This window comes from Poecile atricapillus, chromosome 17, assembly GCF_030490865.1.
Source record: "Poecile atricapillus isolate bPoeAtr1 chromosome 17, bPoeAtr1.hap1, whole genome shotgun sequence".
In the NCBI taxonomy this organism is placed as follows: domain Eukaryota; kingdom Metazoa; phylum Chordata; class Aves; order Passeriformes; family Paridae; genus Poecile; species Poecile atricapillus.
In genome coordinates, this window is record NC_081265.1 from 7,483,404 (window position 1) to 7,502,991 (window position 19,588).

General features: G+C 46.3%; 1 protein-coding gene across 9 annotated transcripts in view; it reads right to left on the bottom strand.

Moving 5' to 3' along the window:
- Positions 1-10,897: 10,897 nt before the first annotated feature.
- Positions 10,898-19,588, bottom strand: part of MXRA7 (matrix remodeling associated 7) — a 29,571-nt gene continuing 20,880 nt past the window's right edge. For 5 of the 9 annotated variants that reach the window (XR_009279037.1, XM_058852193.1, XM_058852192.1 and 2 more), the window contains one exon: positions 16,423-18,099. Coding sequence is in view for 5 of the 9 variants with exons in the window: in XM_058852196.1 (XP_058708179.1) it covers positions 18,060-18,099 (40 nt within the window). In the remaining 4 variants the exon portion in view is untranslated. Of the gene's footprint in view, positions 13,415-16,422; positions 18,100-19,588 lie in introns of those variants that run through there. The other 4 variants (XM_058852194.1, XM_058852198.1, XM_058852199.1 and 1 more) reach the window with 3 other exon arrangements.

Here is a 19,588-nt window from a genome sequence, read left to right on the forward strand (position 1 = left end):
TATAAATCATCCTGTTCCTGTCTTACACTTGGGAAAATGTGGCCACATAGTGCTTTCCTCTCTGTTCCTGACTGACAGGTGCACCACAGAAGTGCAGTCACATTTTTAGCTGCAAGACTGGGACAGCCACAGGGTCTTGTGAGGAGCTGCTGAAAATCAGATGCTTCTCTTCCCTTCTCTCCCTTTTGTGTATTGCCTTCTCTGTAACAGTTCTGCTTTATTTAGATACATACCTAGTGCAACTTATCTCCATCCTTCTCCTGTTAACTTGACAGAGCCTTCTCTCAGCTATGCAGAAAAGGGAAACCTTTGCCACAGCAGATACACACCATCTATCAACCTCATACTTGGAAATCCCCAGGCAAAGTAATTGCTGGGCAGGAGAGCAGCACTGTGCTGTTGTAGTGGAAATGTGAGATCCTGGTGCTCAGGAAGGGCCACATTCTCTCCTGATTCCCTGGGAGATCTTTAGTATCTGTTCAGTCTGGGTTTGTCTCAAAGATTTCAGGAAGGACACCTCTATTGCAGTCTCAGCCAGAGCCAAGAGGATGAGCCAGCCTGTTTCTACTAATTATGTGCAATGACATTCATCATCTCCTCCATGAGCTGTACTTCCAAACCATGTGCCACAGAGAAGTCAGGCAGGACATACACTGAGTGTGCTTCTTCCCAGCTCTGCAGCTTGCACCTCAAGCCTTGGGTCCCCATTTGCAGTTATCATCTGAGAATGATCAGGCCTACAAACAGGAACAGTATTGTTTACACACCACAAATGTGGGTGCTGTCCAGCCCTTGTGTTCATTTCTGTTAACCTGCCATTACCAGATCTAGGATTCCAAGCAGATGTCAGCTGGGTCCTGTCTATCTTTCAGTGTTTGAGCTTCCCCTCTCTCTCCCTAAGCAAACTCCACCACTGCATCACATTCGTTTTATCCCCTTTGCTCCACCCCACATGGCAGCTTGCTCAGTATCTAAGCTCCTATTTACCCCCTGATATTGTAACCATAAGTAAACACATGTTCAGTTAACTAAAGTAACATCTTAAATGCATAAAACACGCAAGAGCAAGAAGACAAATTGTTCTGTATTAAAATGAGAACTATGAAAAGTTATTATGTTGATTGTTTAACTGTGTGTGTTATCTGTGAAACCATATGGTGAAGTGCTCTGAGAATCACCGAGAAATAACAAGCCCTTGGGTTGACAAACTTCGTGTAATTTACCCTGAAGTACTTGTAAATTACCTCACTGTGGGTCCTTCAGTTGATGTTGAAAGGCAGTCCTGGCTGCCAGGAGGATGAAGAGCCATCCTAAAGCACCACACTTTCCCAGACAGATCTCTGAAATAAACAGAAAGGAGACAGAGCAGTAAAAGCAGTTAATCACGTCAAGAATTTAACCAGGATGGTGCCAACAGCTCTGCTTTTGCCCAAAATGACATAGGTATCTTTTTGCTTTCAGCTTTATCTGTCAGCTTTTATCTTTCATGGCTCCACCACAACATCCTCGGAGCCCTGATGGCTGAAGTCCCCAAGATCCAGCAGCCCACAAGTCAAAGCTGGGTTATTTTGCCACTGCCAAAATATTTCACCACTGTTCAGGAGACCAATCTATTAAAAATATGTTGATATGTCAAGTACCCTACAAACACATTAAAAAAACTGCACTGTTCGATGCATGGAAGTTCATATACAATTTGATTTGAGAATTAGCTTTACCTCTCATCTACAAAATGCACATTTGTCTCCTCCTCTTTGAAGATAAATAGGTGGCATCTCACTTGTGGAATTTCACGTGGTTTGCTATCTAATCTAACCAGGAATAAAAACTTCCTGTCTTTCCATGTGGTTAGTCTTTGGGTTTTGTGTTATCCTGTGAAACAATTTCTTGTCTAGGGATTTCAGCTGAATTGAAGGTCAGTTTTCCTAGAATGCCACTTCCTTTAGTTGTTTACTGTTCCCTGTACAATACTGCATTCAAGCCAGCTTTGTGCTTCTATTGGTACCAACATTTGACAAGGTCTGGCCTTACAGCTTCAAGTAAACCAGAAGCAGTTCCATGTATCAGTGCATGCTTCATTAAAAAGGACTTGGTGGCCACCAACACTGCCAGGGCTTCCTGCAGGCCAAACTGAGACATATTCATGCCTGCAGACACTTTTATTTACCTGGCTTGACTCAGAGCAGAGCCTAGGTGATCAAATTTTGTTTCAACACTGCAACTGGCAAGTGGATTTCATACCTGGGGAAGGGATGAGCAGATCACCCTTACACCATCCCTTCCTACGTGCACCTAAACATGACTGGAAATAACCATGGTGAATGTTGACATTCAGTACCCCAGCCAACTTCTTCTCCAAAAGTAGGCACATATAATTTTGTCCTATTTTGTGCTCACAAAGGAAGAAAAAGATCTCCTGTGCTCTGGAAGGTTTGTTTAAAGAAAAGAAAGAAGGTTTGTACAAGGGGGTCTCGGATAACGACACCTGCTGATGACCCCAAGGTTGCTGGGACAGAACCCTGCCATTACCATCACCACATTCACTCCTACCTCACAACAACACGGTGGCTGAGTCCTGGGCTCCCAGATGCCAGCCCCAAGGGTCTGTGTGTCTGTGCCCCCAAAGACATTGCAACAATCACTTTTCCTCAGCTGAGTCAGCCGCTATGAGTGCAGAGAGCAGGATAAAGCTCACACCACTTTGAGGCTCTCTGCACTCATTTCTTGCTGAAGAAAGGTGAGCAGGGACATCAGCCCCACCATCATGGGCTTGTCAGTACAAATATCACCAAAGTGCCACGCACGATGGAGATCACTCCTAGGTGCAATATATCCATGTACAAACAAGGATAATCCAGCCTTTAGGAAGAAACCATTTGCCACAAAAGGCCACAGGAGGAGCTGGCTGGCAAAGACAGACTTGTGTTATGAAGCAGCCTGGGTATGGAGGGGCCATCCAAGACAGCACTGCTGCTGGACACCTACATGAAGAATACATGTACTGGATGCAAGTCCTACACCTCTGCCTGGGCACTCAGACATTTTACAAATGGGCTGCTCTAGTGTGGATCCCCCACAAGGTCACATGCTCCAGCATGGGATCTCTCACCACAGGTCACAAGTCCCTGCCAGGACCCTGCTCCAGCTCAGGCTTCCCAGGAGTTCACTGCCTTCTTTCAGGCATCCCCCTGCTCCAGCGTGGGCTCCTGCAGGAGCTGCAGTGGATCTCTGCACTCACATGAACCTGCACAGCTGCTTCACCATGCTCTGCACCACAGGCTGCAGAGGAACCTCAGTGCCTGGAGCACATCCTCCCCCTCCTTCTCCACTGACCTTCCTGTCTGCAGACATGTTTCTCTCACATATTCTGATCCCTCTCCTCTCTAAGTGCAATTACCTCTGTGCATTAACTTTTTATTCCTTCTTAACTATGTTATCACAGAGGTGTCATTAATTAGTTGGCACTGGACAGTGGCAGGTCCACCCTGGAGCCAGCTGGTGTTGGCTGTACTGGACATGGAAGAAATTTCTGGCAGCTTCTCACAGAAGCCACCCCTGTAGCCACCCTGCTACCAAAACCTGGCCATGCAAACCCAATACAATCCACAAGGATCATCAAGTGCAACTCCTGGCCCTGCACAGGACAGTTCCAGAAATCCCACCCTGTGCCTGAAATCACTGTCCAAACACTGCTTCAGCTCTGGCAGCTTTCGGGCTGTGACCACTTCCCTGAGGAGCAATTTCCCACCTCAGCTGTGTTGCCAGCAGTTTTTAAAAAGCAAAGGAGATGTGTAGGACAGTGCAATTTCCTCAGGAAATTTAGGAACCATCCCATCAACCCACTCACAGCACTGCAAATTTAACAGTGCCACTGTGTAGGGCTATTGAAACTGTCATGGTCTACACACAAAATGAGGCCCAACAATCTTGGCTGTTCATGGGCAGCTTGAAAACAGGTAGAAGATAACCTTCCCCCTGAAAACAAGTTTTCAGAATGCCTCTGCTCCTATCTCAAGGCCACTGGGTTCAGACACAGTGGCACTCCTTCACTAAGGTCACACAGCTCTTTCCTGCCACAAGGACAGCAGATGAGGCACAGGAATCCTTTACTGCTGGACAAAAACACACCCCACAAGAGAAGAAAGAATTGGCAAACCCAAACTAAAATGTTCATGTTGTGCTGCCTGAAATAGAAGTTTTCTTGCTCATGCCAAAAGTCAAACTTCACCACTACAAAGTTGATTTAAGTGTGTGGGTGTGAAAATTTCAGTGTGGTCTGTACAGAGGAAAGCTGGGGTTTCTATTTTCTCCATTTGGTTTCTGCTGGTGTTTCTACTGATGCCATGCAGATAATAGCCTGTGTTATCCACAGGCTTCACATCACAGTGGAAAAACAAACAAAGAAAAGAACAGGGAAGAGGCATGGACAATATCTGATCAAACTCTTCAAAACTGAAGTAGGTAAGCACAGAGAGAGGAGAGCTTCTGACAAAAAGCCAAAACAAACAGAAAGTTCAGAAATCGGCACGTGTGAGTCTCCCAAGCCATTTTGACCACATCTTGGAAATATCCAGAAACAATAACACTTCCCATTTTAGCTCTAACTTTTAGTAAAGAGTCAGATGCTGGGACAAGCCTGAGCAGTCAGTCATTCCACCTCCTTGCAAATCTGTTTCCCCAGGCAGTCTGGTTTATCCCTCCAGTCCCATCTTCACTAAGTGCCTCTTCCCACCAGAGGTCACAGTCATCTCCATTAGCTGCTGGGCCGTTTCTCCTCCAAAATTAAACAGCTGGATTTTTCAGTGGTCCTTGCTGACATGAACAGACATGCTCCACATAAACAGAGTGGCAGCTAAAGGGAGTTCAGGGTGACAGGAGGGATTAAAAAGATCAGTGGGGAACCACTACTGTGTTCAAACAGGTTACAGTAGGATGAGCATTTAAAGCATGAATCTGATGCTGTTATTCATCTGAAGTCAGGACTTCACGTATGAACCCCTGGCATCTCGGCGTCAGACACTCCCTCTGCTGACCTCTGCTTTCCCCGACTCTGGTTACGCACACCCTGCACACATCCCGGCCACCAGTGCTTGCTTAGCTCCCCACAGCTGCTGCAGGGACCCGGCACTGACGCAAGCCTGCCCAGGGACAGCAGACACAGCCCTGAGCTGCCACACAGGGGGTTCTACCTGTACTCCATGGACTTGCAAGTGGTTGTCAGAAACAGCTCCTGCCAGCAGACTGCAGCTTTCTCTGCAATGCTCTGCTCTGCTCCCACAGTTTGGGGTATCTGCAGAGAAGGAAGCTGACAGCCAGTTCTCTGATGCTGGAAAGCACTACGAAGTCAAAGCACCATCTTTCAGGAGAGTTACTGAGCCAATGAGACCTTTCTTACTTAATACAAACTAAACACTTATACTACTCCTTTACCACCCCCCCATTTCCATAAAAAAAGCATTTTGAGTTAATTTCTACCTCCATCAATTATCAGGAGTAGAACTGAGTCACAGGCAGTTGCAAAACAATATTTTACACCACACGGGCTGCTAGTTTTCTCTCTGATAAAAGGGTTATAACAATGTTGACAAGGAAGACAAATGACAGAGGCAATGATCCACAACGTCCTCTCCTCCTTAAGGATTACAGTTATATCTTTATGACAGAGTTATAAAACAAAACAATAAAGTTCCAAGACCATTAGGGAAAGGTCACGCACATTACAGTAGGAAATACCTATTTCAGATCTTATCTGAAGCGATGAAGACAAACAACATTCAGAGTCTTGGCCTCTGGAACGTCAGCTTCCTCAAAGGCATGTGCCTTCTCTTCCCCCACAGTGAAGGTTAATCAAGACTGAAAACAAGGGGTTTTTTTTTGCCCTGTGAGTCCAGGCCAGCTCAGTGCACTCCCTCATCCCACACGTGAAATGGAGCATAACTCTTGGTGGCTGGGGGGGATCAAGGGAAGGGTTTTAAATAAACCTCCTGGTCCTGAGCAGGAGGAATTGCTCAGAAAATGTGATCTTTCTCATCAGTAGTCATTAGCTAAGTTTAGCCAGTCTCAGGAATGCAGGAGAACAGGTGGATCACAACATATGGGATTTGTGAGAGATTTGCAAGTAGAAAAGAACTGAGCACATCCTTAACCCTCCCCGGAGCAAACAGCACCTGAAATGTTCAGTCGGAGCTCTGTGGGCCCTCTCTGCTGTTTGTACAACACAACAGCACCATCCAGAGGATAAACACTGCTGGCTCTGCCTCTCCCACCACATTATCTTTCCCTACACTTGCAGGATAGGAGCTTTATTCCAACTGGGAGCACTGCAGGGCTGCGTTCAAGTTATCCTTGGGTAAGCAAATGTGAGCCATTGCAGGAGGGCAGTAATAAAGATCTCCAGAAAGAACCCCACGTTGCACTGCCAGGCAGCACCGTCTCTCTCCAAGTGTTCCTTCCTGCAGGGCTGCAATCTCTGCACCAGAGGTAGAGGAGGAAAAACTGCGCTGTAAGGACTCATCATCCCTCACCTTGATTTACCACAGACACAGGCAGTGGTGGTGGGGTGAGTCCCCAGGCACACGGGGAGCAGGCTCACAGCCTCCCTGCCACGCTTGGCCCAGTCCCACTGCCGATTTTGGAGATGTGCTGAGGCTGTTTGTGCTTCCCCAGGGTGATGTCAGCTGGTTGGCTCATCTCTCCCTGGAGCAGCAGCCCTAACGACTTGCTTCAATGCCTGAAAAGTCACAATCCCCACAGCAAGTTTGGCACCAGCTTCTCATGGAAAACAAAATCAGTTATCTCCTTCCTTTGAGACAAATGAAGATGAAACAAAATATGAAATACTTCCACTTTGTGTTTATTGTTCCCAGTGCAATTTAGCAGTTGACAAATGGGAGCATTCCCAACAGCTGAGCACACCATCACAAACCTCAGTGGCTGCATTCCTGACCTACTTTGGGAATTAAGAAAGTATTTCAGACAGGAGAATTTCCCCTTTAGGTAAAAAAAAAAAAAAAGTGTCTTACAGCTACACTATTCCAGAAGTGTTGGCTGGGATCCAGTGAGTGGAGGAGTTGAATAATATCTATTTGAAGTTTAAAAAAGAGAAACAACAAAGCAAATCACAGGGTCTTCCATGTTTTGCTCTGTCCCTGTCCTAGCACAAAATCAGATTCAAATCCATGGCACTGGCACTCTATCCCCATCTCCTGAGCCTATCTTTAGGAATTCTTATCATCTACTGCTGCTTCCAGAACTTGTAACCTCAGCTGCTTCATTTGATATTTAGAGAGACAATTCACAAGACAATTCCTAGGGCACATCAAAATCCCTAAGAACACTCACTTTTGTGAAAACAACTTTAGTCATATTATGGAGAAAGAATTAAAAACACAAAATACCACTGAGTTGTAGAAGGTAGAAGACACCACTGTACATTTTTCACCACCTCTGAGGTCATGTTGGTCAGAAAACTTCCAGAGAAATGCAGGCAGAAAAGGCTTCAGTGCTGAGGGGGTTACTTTTTATACAGTCCTCATATCAAAATGTGATTCACCAACAAAGGTGAATTTTGTGATTCACAAAACAAAGGCAGTAAAAGTGAAGCTTCTTTCTTAAAACAAGAGCTGCTTGTGCCCCACACTCCCTGCTTGATTACTGCCCAAATTCCCCACAGGCACCATGTACAAAAACTTTCAGAACGAGTTATTTCACCTTCCAGGGGAAATTATATCATCTCAAATGGACTGTTACCCACATGATTTTTGAACTTTGTTCCTTTGTTCTTATGGGGATAAATCCTGACTATTTTAAATTAATTCCCAGCCTGGCAACAATGATTAAGAGACACGAGGGAGTTGGAAGGGTGAGGCAGGAAGGAAGTAGTGGGGTGTTTTTTAGTGTTCTAACTCCAAAGCTGTTCTGGAAACTCCAGCTTGCTCTCCTCTGGCAGGTATTAGTGAAGAATTTTGCCTTTGGCTCATTCTGAGAAATACCCCTGAGGAATTTATTCAAAATATTTGACATAGTTTGCAAAAAATCCCAGAATGTCCCTGAACAGCACAGGAGGCAACACAAGGTGGAACATAAGGTGCAAACAGCAGAGGGTTCATGGTGTGTGTGGGGCCCCACTCTTTCCAATCTATAACTATTCTACATTTTTTTTCCAAGAAAAGGACAGTGCAAACCCACCTCTTCTCTTGCAGAGACTTTATCAGCAAGGTGTGAGTGCTGGGACAAGCCCAACTCCCTGAACTGATACCAGGTCAAGAGGGGGAAACACCTGCAGTCACATCATGGAGCACAAGGTTCACCAGTTCCAAAAGCAACCCATCCAAAAAGCTCCTTTAAACAATCTGTAAAGAAATCCAAGATCCCTATAAAAGCTACCTGCACAGCCAGAAGGGAATTCTGTTCATTTTTATCTTCCCCTGCCTTTGCCTCCCCCACCTATCAAATTCCTTTAGCGAATCATTCCAGATTATTTTTTAAAACCTGGATCTCTGATGGACGTGGATGATGTCTTCAACTTGAATTATCTGTCTCCAGGCTGAACTCTCTCACCTTTTGTAAACATAACTGATGTCATCATGTAGCTTCTAATTTCTGCAACAGAAGATTCTCCATGAAGGAAAGGCAAACTTTTGTTTCTTATCCTCTAAGATTCACCCAAAGCAAGCAAGCATTGAGTAAAATTACATCACCCAAGTAAACATGCATTAGGTAGGCGGTGAATATGAATTAGACAGGTGGGTTCACATTTATTTTACTGCATAGAAAGGTAACTTTTCACCCCTTGGTGTACTCGATTTGTGGAGACTCCCACCTCACACCCTGTGCACAATAAAAAGCGTCTCCTTGATATCTTCAAGTTGAATTACCTGTCCCTGGGCTGAATTTTCTCACTTCTCGATGAACAAAGTAAGTTTTGTGTTCCACGATCAACCGCCCAGATAAATATGTATTAAGACAGGTGAACTCATGTGAATTTTACTATATAAAAGAGGTGACTTTCCACCCGTGGGGCGGTTTGATTGTGGAAACCTCCCCGCTGCGCTCTGCGCAGAATAAACAACGTGTCCCTTCTCAGCCAGACTCTGTGTCCGTGACTGGAGAACTCAGAAGATCGGAGCCCTCAGAGAGCCCTCAGAGAGCCCTCACGGAGCCCTCAGGGAGCCCTCAGGGAGCCCTCAGGGAGCCCTCACGGAGCCCTCAGGGAGCCCTCACGGAGCCCTCACGGAGCCCTCACACCCCTCAGCGCCGCCATCGCTGTGAGGGCGGAACCAACCTCGCCTCAGGCAGCAACCGCGTTACGTCACCATAACGCGTGACGTCACACGTCGCGCATGCGCACTGTCGATAACCGCCGTCCCGGCGCGTCTCCAGCCAGCCCCGCCCCCGCCGCGGCGGGGTACGGGGGTCGCACAGGGACAATCCGAGCCCGTTCCGCGTTGCCGTACGGGAGCCCAGTGGGCACATGTCAGTCCAATGGCGATCGTCACTTGTTGCCATGGCAGCGGGGGCCCGCGGCTGTGGGGAGTACCGCTGTCCCCTCACAGGGACCCCTCAGTGCCATTATCCTGCCATGGGAACCCCCCCTGTACTGTTGGAAAACATACCAGTTTGAAAATTTTTGTGCAACTTTATCAAGGGGTTTTGTTTGCCTTTCCCCCGGGAAAAAGAGTTTTAAGTTTCTTTCCAGGCCATTGTTTCTGTAGGTAAGTCCTGATGAACTCAGCATAACAACGGACTGGGAGTAGCCCGAGAGACCAGGGACCATCAGCAGCCAGCTATGAACGCCTTCCCCAGCCTCTGCCTCCGGCACGGGTGGAGACATCTCCAACGGGAAACACTGGTAAGAAAATCAAGGAATGAAGATCTAATTCACATCTGAAGTGAAAACATCCAGTTCCAATAGCAGATCAAATACTAGGAACTATGCAACTTGGGATCAATGAACACTGACCCAATTAGTTTCTGAGTTTTGACTGTATAAAAGATCTGAAAAATCTAGTTAAAGCCCTGTGTCATGGAATAATTCTCTCTGCACACCCGGGCTATGTGTGAACGAGATGATTTCTGTGGTACATCCTGGCCACAACAACATCCTGGCTGGATAATAAAGTAATGCCTTGACTCTCTAACTTTAAAAATGTTAGAGAGTTTTTGTTTTTCCTGCAGTTTTGGTAACAGTACTGCCATCAACAAACAGTACCACCATCCCCTCATGAGGGACCCTCACTGCCGTTATCCCATCATGGGGACCCCCAGTGCCACCATCCCCTCATGAGGGACCCTCACTGCCATTATCCCATCATGGGGACCCCCAGTGCCACCATCCCCTCATGAGGCCCCTCACTATCATTATCCTGTTATGGGGACCCCCAGTGCCACCATCCCCTCATGAGGGACCCTCACTGTCATTATCCTGTTATGGGGACCCCCAGTACCACCATCCCCTCATGAGGGACCCTCACTGCCATTATCCCATCATGGGGACCCCCAGTGCCACCATCCCCTCATGAGGGACCCCCAGTGCTGCCATGCTCTCCTGGGGACCCCCGGTGCCTTTGCCTCTGATCAGGATCCCCCAGTGCCACATGTGGGAGTTGGCCCAACTAAAACACGGGGTCAGGTGGATTTCACCCCTGATAAGCTGAGCCTCAGTTTTAACCCCTGGGAAACATTTGTTTAACTCGGGACAGCCTGAGTTCTCCTCCCAGGAGCTTTTGAGGTTGTTATGTTAAGTGGTCAAAGTTCTATTCTATTGGTTCGTTGTGTTCCTTATATGGTTCTGTTTCCAGAATGTTCCTCCCCTAAGGTTATATATTGTTGTACCCTCCTTTGTTCCTATCTTTGGTTGGTTGCCCCTCCCATGGAGTTCCCTGGGTTACTGTGGTTGGCTTTTGGGTATCATCCCTATTTTCTTTTATTCCTTATTAAAGTGTTACTTTCCTGGTGCCAACCATTGCTCCCACTCCCATTTATTTTTGCCACCCTCTGCCCTGCAGTCAGGGGACCAAAAGGTTTGTTGCAGCCACCCTCACTGCAACAGCCACCATCCCCTTTTGGGGTGGGGGTGGAACTAGATGACCTCTAAGGTCACTGTAACACAAATAAGTCTGTGATGGATTCTGTGATTCTGCAATTATTTAGAGGACAATACCCAGGGGAGATACTGCTGCAGCAGCTGGTGAAATTTCCTGTATAAATATTGATGAGTCCAGCGGGAGAAGCGCCTCAGAAGCTGCCCAGCCAAATCAGACATACCCCATGGTTGCAGGTTGTTCCTCACCACCTCCACGGTGCCACAGGGATGTGTCCAGTGGGATGCTCTTCATTACAGCCTTGCCAATGCACATGGAGGAATGCACCGCTCAAAATCCATGAGTTTTACATCTTGACACCCCTTCATTTCATGTCTTGGGCAGAGGCTTTTTTATTTATCTTCTTTCCTTTTTTAAATTTGAGCCTAGTAAATAACAGGTTTTTTCACCACTGTCCTGTTATCAGCAGCATCTGAACATTTTGGTGACGATGCTCAGAGCTGGTGTGGACAGGACAGGTTTAATTTCAGCTGCTGTCCCTTGTACAGTGTTACCATTGTTGGCATACTCTGAAGCTGAAGGGTTGGAGGATTTTTTTTTTCTGCCCCAGAAATGTTCCTATTCAGAGAAGACCCAACCATAACATAGGAAATACAAAAATATTTTGGAAATAAACTGTGAAGTCTGCAAGACAAGGGCTAAAAATCAACTACACCTTATCTCTCATATGCTTGCTTTCATGAAGAGTTTTGGAAAAGATCCTGCTTTCAGTTTTGAGCTAGGGATAAACTGCATATACAAATTTTCTACATTTCTCCCTCTGAACATCTTGACAAAGGAAGATGTGTCCTAGGGACATAGCAAGCTAGCACGGTATTTCACATCATGGGACTACTTTTCCCACTTAATTAATTTGTGTTGAAGAAGAGTTAATTTTCAGATATTAAATTTAAATTAAGTCACGATTGGTAGTAAAACCAGCTTGATCTCATTATAAATATGCTTTGACCTAAGTGAAAACAATTAGAAGATAAAATCATTCTTAAAAGTCTAAGTGTCTGATGTTATAGAACACCCTGTACTGGGAGACAGTGACCAGATAACAAGATATTAGGTTTCTCAGACTGAAGAGGACTACACAAAATAAAGCAAAACTAATTTTTTAAGTGATCATTCCCTAAAATGGATCAGAAAATGTTGCCTCCCTTTGTGAGCAGTTACTAAAACCAAGAAAATCCTTCCGGATAAGAAAGCATTTAACAGGATTTCATAGGAGAGATAAGCACACCAGAAGACATTTAGTTATAATTAGGAATGCTCATTGATTTACTGTATTCAAACCACCAAGGGATGGTCAAGCCTGTTCAAAATACTTGATAAAATCACAGAGATTTCCTAAGTATGTAGTTTCCCACATAGTTTTGTATGAGTGGGATCTGAGGTGGACTCAACCATCCTTGTGACAAACCCAGCAGCCTTTCTGTGGTTCTTTCACCAGTGTCAGGAGGTGAGATGTTTGTGTTTCCAGGTTGGAGTTTGTTGCTGCTTCCTCAGGCACGAGAATGATCTCAATGAGGTCAGCTGGAACCAGCTTGGATTGTTTTCAAAAGCCAGCATGAAGGAGGATGAAGTGTTCCTTCCAGGGAGATGAGGGGCAGCATGCCCCTGATCAGAGCACTGATGCCTTACTTTTGGCTGTTTTCTAGCTGTAGGGTTGGAAGCCTCCCTGCCAAGAGAGGTTGTGCAGTCTCCATCTCTGGAGCTTTTCAAGACCCAACAGGATAAAACCCTGAGTAACCCACCTTGGTCTCACAACTGATGCTGCTTTTAGCAGGAGGGTGGACTACAGGACCCTTCAACCTGAGTTATTCTATTATTTTCATCCATTTTACACCTATCATCTTTGGCTTTCTTCAGATGTCAAACTGAAAAAGACTAGGCTTGAAAGTTCATTTGCATAAAGCACAGCCAGGAAAAAAGTTAGGAGTTTAACTGCTTTGTAGGACTGAGACATTTGACCCGGCCAGAAAGAGGTAAAAAATCGCTGTATGAGATGGTAGCTCTGCAAAGAAAACTGATTAAAAGGCTGAGGAATTACAAGTCTTTTGAAATATATATCACAGGCCTATATGTGTTTGTAAAACAAACTGGAACTGCAAAATAACTACTGAGACACTTTTAAAGCACTACAGCCTCCAGTGTCCTGCAGAACAAGGGCCAAGATGGCTTTTGGGCACAGCCTCCCCTGGCTGCAGGGTTATATATCATACAGTCTGAGCTGCTCCTTCATGTCTCCTTCAGACATCTCTCCAAACGTGTCACTTTTTTCCTTCATCAGTCTGAAGATGGCAGCCAGCTGCTCTCTCTGAACCCTGTCAAGAAGAAAAGGAGAAGTAGGAATAGCCAGTCCAGGAGTAAGAACACCACTGTCAAATGAAACATGGAGCCAAAGGCCAGCCTCTGTACAAACCTTACTGGCTGCAGGAAGTCTGTCCATGTGAGATAAGGCAGAGATAGCCTCTGGTTCTCCTTCCTCCCCCTTCCCATCTATCCCATCATCCTGCACATCCCTCTGCAGCTCTCTAAACGTGGAGATAAACCAGCCTGCTTTAATCCTGGCTTTGGACTTCCTTAGGGCTTATCTATGCTCAAACTTTCAAGATAACTTGACATGTAGAGTTTTATAACACCAACATATCCCAATTTAGCAGATTCTGTAACAAACCTGGATTAAGATTCAACAGCCCAGTGTGCTTTTCTTCTGCAATGAGAGAATGTAGATACAGAGCAATTCAGGAATAGCTATTAAATTTTAAATGCATATCCTAACTTAAAACTAGAGAGCAGACTACCTCCCAGTGTGGACATGACTTTAATCAGCCACTGGAAGACAAGATCATGGCTAGGAATTTTTTTTTATTTGATTGTGTCTGCCATGTCCAATGGTGAGATGGACACAGGTGGTCAGTCTAGCAGTGAGGTGGTCCCTGTGTAGGCAGAGGCTGACCAGTGGACCACCTAGCTCAGATTTTTAATCCCCAGGCAGTCTCATAGTAGATGATTAACACCCTTCTCCCCCTAACAGAAGATATCTGGATTTTTCCCTACCCTGAGCCAGTTAACCATTGTACATCCCATGAAGATTGGTATCTGTGACAGGGCTTTATTAATAGGAGGATTTATACTGCTCATCACTGAGGGATACAGGAGGGTGGGCAGCAAACCCATTGTTCATTGTTTGCATGAACTGATGTAACTCTACAAAATTCCCTTTTGGGGCAAGATGAATGTGCACATGGCTCCAGGCAAGGCTGGCTGAGGGATGGAATGTTCCCACTGCCAGACTCCTACCTGATTGGGATCAGGCTGCTCTATTGCCTAGCACATCTCATTCCTGACTCTCCTGTGGGAGATGGAAAGAACTAATGGGGATGTGCTGCTTTATGGCTGTAACAAGGCAGATATAGTTCCTGTTACTTCAAGGCTCATTTTGTCCCTGCATGAGTGTGAGGCCAGAACTCAGTGACAGCTCAGAGCACAGACCTGCCACAATCCCAGCTCTTCCTGCTTGTTCAGCACCCTTAGACCTCCCGTGGGCTAAAAACACAGAATCTGGCTTTTACTCCCACGTGGTCACCTTGTCAAGAGTCCTCTTTTCTGCCACAACCAGCTTCCCACACAGGACTTTAAACCATTTAATTAATCCATTTAAATGCACGCCACTGGATAACCTGGGGTAGCCTTCCTGCAAGGCCTGTGTGGATGAGCTATCAGCTGTTCCAGTAACAGGAGGGGCAGTAATAAGTACTGACAGGCAAAACCAGGGCACAATCTTTACTTGAAAGAAAGGACAGCATCAACACACCAGCAGCCACCACACCACGAACAAGATCAGAGGAAAACAGTCAGGAATGAGCAGAGGGACCTTCTTCCTGTGCTCCTGAGCTCCTGCTCTGCATTTTCCCCTCTCCTGGGCTAAGCCCCAGCAGAAGCAGGAACAGCAGCCTGTCCTCTCAGCAAACAGGGCAGGAAAAAAGCAGATTCTGACTAAAGCAAGCTCATGTGCCAGTTCTTTTCTTTTGCAATTAAAATACAATGGTTCCTATGGCCAAACATATCCTGATAATGATGTGGGATCTTTTGCTTATGGAAGCCTGGATTTGTCTGTGTCCTCTGTAGTGTTTTGTGCTCACAGGAAGAGCATCCAGCTGCCCTTTCCAGACAAGAGGAAGGGAAGCAGGGTCATGAGTGATCAATATTTTATTTTAGATCACCGCTGGGCACCAGAGGGCACGTTGCCAGTCTGGTGTGGAGAAATTCAATACACTTGGCCTCCCGTGTCTGCAGTGCAACCCAGCTGGGAGTGCTCACACAGGTCTGTATCCTTCACTTCTTGTTTCACAGACATCAGCGCTGCTGAAACCTCTCCAAAGGCCTATTTTCTTGTCTCCAAAGTCAGGATCACAGAAAAAATTCACTTTCTTTTTTTGAAGCACAACATCAATGCATTTTGGCTCTCCCCTCAACTTTAAATATCATGACTGTGCATTTGGAAAATAGAAAAAAGAGCTGTTACTGCTGTTCCTTCTCTGCACGACATAATCTACTACAAAGGGACAGCAAAATAAAGATAAAGAGAGAAAAAAGCCTGGGAAGGAAGAGTAAGGCACCACAAACATGAAACTGTCTTTGAAGAGGAGCTTTTCCTATCAGATGCGACCTTGCAAAACAACCTTGTAGTGCTCCAGCTTGGTTTGGTTTTGGGTATTTTTTTGGATGAGTTCAGCTCAAACACACCCCATTCACAAATCAAATCATTCTCTCTTCTCATAAATGCTGTCCTCAAAACTACTAGGCTTCAGGATGTCAAACAGGATTTTACTCATTGCTAACAAAATAGATTAATTAAGGATTTTTGAAGCAGCCTAATTCTTATTCATAGGTAATTACATTTGCATACTTAGCTCCCTTACTTAGACTCTTTTAAGACATTTCAGTCCAAGACTTTTACAGTTAGTTGGAAGTTTGGGCTGTGAGCCATAGGTATGTTAGAGATCTGGGGTTTAGGAACTGCTAAGCACACTGCTAAGCGTGTCCACAGCAGTTGAAATCCTGGGCAGAGCTCTGCATTGGGAATGTTGTTAATTGCTCTGCAGCCAAACAAGAGCAGGATCCTGCAGCAACACTGCATTGCTTCAGCAGAAAAAGGGGAATATCCCTGATTTGCCCTCTGATCATTTGTGGGAATGTAATCATTTATGGGATAAAAGTCATAGGAGGGTAGAATGTACCTCTAACCTAAGATCCAGATTTTCAACACAAATCTGTTGAGGAAGAAGTTACAAGCTGCTGGAGGTAGGGAGAACAAGCACAAACCAAATAAACTATTCAAAGGTTTATTGGACCAAACAAAGGCAATTTTTACAGATTCAAGCCACTAGAATTACAGTCCTTTGTATAAGAGCCACCATCAGATACAAAACAAACGAAAACAAACAAAAGTAAAAAATACCCAGACAGCCATTTGAGTTGAAGAAAGAGTTTGACTTGCTGCCACTAGCAAAAATCTGGACTTAACTACCGACTTTGCTGGATGTACATATTGCCATGTAACTTAAACACAACGGATATAAGGCATTCTTTGCATAGTTGGGTGCTTGGGACACAGTCAGCCAGCCAGCACCGAGGGGACACAGCGGCTGTACCAGCGGGATGTTGAAGCAGAGGGTCCAGATGTGCCTAAATTCATATGCAAACTACTGAACACGCTTGCAGTTGTCGGCTGGGAAGGGGCAGCCCAGCCTCTTCTAAAGCTGAAGCCTCCTGCTGTTCTTTAAATGAGCCCATTTATGAGAGTTTGCCAACTCGAGGCGCTGGAAAGGACAACTGTGTACAAGGTTTCAAGTATTGTCTGCATAGGAATTAAAAAGGGGGGAAAAAAAGCAGCCTGTTGGGTTCCTGATATGTTTGCAGTTTTAGCCAAGAGGCAGTGACAGAGAAACTTTGGAGGACACATCCCCACCCAGCCTGGTGTTTCTACATCACTAAACGACTTAAACCCTCTTCTCTCTCTCAAAGACCAGCTGGGTTTGATTTAAAACCGAGTTTGTGCCCAGCCAAATTCATCTGCTCTGTGTGACAGAGCTGAGGGGCAACACTGAGCTCTGGCTCCCACGGACCAGCAAGAGAAGAGAGCACTGGAACAGCAAGCAGGCAGAGGAATGGGGAGTGTGCCTCTCCCAGGACCTCCACTATCTCATCCTGAGCCAGAGGGAACCCCTGATACAATAGCTGCCTCATTGGGTCTCTCCTTTTGGGAATTGGAGTAGGGAAAAGTGAGGATGCAGATAATAACAGCAGCCAAAGTGTGGTCTCTCCACCACAAGCAGAACAGCTAAACTATCAAACTTCATCTCTTCTTGAGTCTCCTGTCTACCTACAGAATCAGTTCTCTGCTAAAATAACTACAGAAGCAAGATTTGAGTCAGCCCAGCCATCCCTCACATGGACCCCACTTTGTCCCTCCACCCCTCAGAGTAAAGCAGCTTTGTACAACATTGGAAATCATGGACAGTTACCATCCCCCAGCAATAAAGAGGAGTTTGGCCCCAGGACAAAACAACTTGAGATCCTGGTACAAGGTCCCAGCTGGTCTGAGAGCAGAGCTATGGTTTGCCCACCCAAGGAAAGGAACAACATGGATTTCATGGCCTAATATATATAGCAAACACAACTGATAGACTTGTTGCATATTTAGTGTTCACTTTGGGTTTTGTTGGGGGGAGAGGGAGGAAGGTTCTTCCCAGTCCCCCGAACACAACTCAAGTCACTGCTTGGGCCCAGCCCCTGTCCGAGCCACACAACAGGATATCCTCAAACTTGACAGGAGTTTTTGAAGAACTCAACTTCAGACCAAGAGGGGATCCCAAGTTTTGAGGGTTTATGGATTTCTCTTATGGGTGTGTTTGGTTGGTTTTGGTATTTCTCTCAAGCCTTTAATGATGCCAAGGGATGTCTTTAGGAGGAGGCTAGGGACAACTTCATATAGTCTTCAGGTCTGCAAAGAGAAACAGGGAGAGAAATCATTTCAGTCATTTCACCCCTCAGGTTGGTTCATTATTATTCCCATAAATGAGCAGGGAGAGCCCTCGGTGTGTGTGTTGGGGGAAGGCAAGGCAGCTTCCCCCTCAGGGCAGGACAAGCTGCTGTTTGCAAACCTCATGCCTCTAAGAAGGACTTTGCTTCACCAACTGCAGCAGGATAGTCGAAACCCAATCGGAAGTGCAAATCCTCTTGTCTAGCATCAAGCTAAGTTACAACCCTTCTGAGCTACTAATAAGAACTGGAGAAGCCAAGCTAATTAACTCCAGGGGTTACTGCCTCTCTGTCCTGTGCAGAGCCTCCTGGGGCTGCTGGCACCCTTGACCATATCCGATTCCTGTAGCCAGGAACAAGTGCTGACTTCACAGAGTGGTGTGCCTGAACTGCTCGACCTTTCTCAATCTTTCTACAGATAAGTCTGTTGAAGACAAGGAGGTAAAATCCCCAGACTCCCTGCAGGTCACTTCCTTTTGATGGGAAGCTCTTCCCAGGGAAGGAGGGTGAGATGTGTTTAATGTGTGGGCACATCCAGGCATTCCCTCCACATGTTATTGGTAGAGCCAGGGTCTAAAAAATGTGGTCCCTTGTTCTCAACTGGAATCTTTCAGACACCCTGCCCTTAATGCCTCAGCATCTTGTGGGTGAGCCATCCACATCAGGAAACACCTGACAGAAGGCTGGGCAGCTGCCCATGGACACAGAGACCTGCACTGGGGTACAGGGAAGCTACACACCCATCACCTACTCTACAAACACATACAGACACACCCCAGCCTCATTCCTCCTGGATTCAATAAGGTTCACGGTCCATAACACCTGAGCCACATTTGGAAGTCCCCTACTCCTGCCAGCCACAGCATGAGGGTGAGCAACAGCGTCATTTCTTCCTCACTCTTCTGCAAAGTCTTGCCTTCTCCAGCAGTCTTCTGAGCACAGCTGGTGACCCGGATCCCGGATGGGAGATGCCGAGGGAAGCATCACGTGGGACCGGGGTTACTGGAGCGACATTCCAAGGCTCAGTGGCTGTCCCATTAGGACAAAGAAAGGAAATTTTCCGGAGTGGATAATCGCTCTGCGGGATTCACGGTGCTGAGGAGAGGATCATCCCGCTCAAGTCACACAAGCATAATCAGATTTCATGTGTGAGGGCATAAGCTCGTTGCCATGGGGGCCAAGGAGGGGAGCTCCCCTCCAGCGTGCCACAGTTGGAGTGGGGAGGGATGGGGGACATCAGAGAGGGTGGGTGAGTCCCTCCAGGGATACTCATCTCCACAGGGCCAGGCTGACAGCGGGGGTGAGAAGATCTCGAAACCAGCATGACCCTAATGGAGGATGTACCTCAGAGCCAGAAATTGCCATCTGCACATCAGGGATACCTCTTTCTGGTCCTGGAGCAAGCTGTGAGAGAAATTGGACTAAAGAGCATGAGGCAGTCCCTCTCTGGA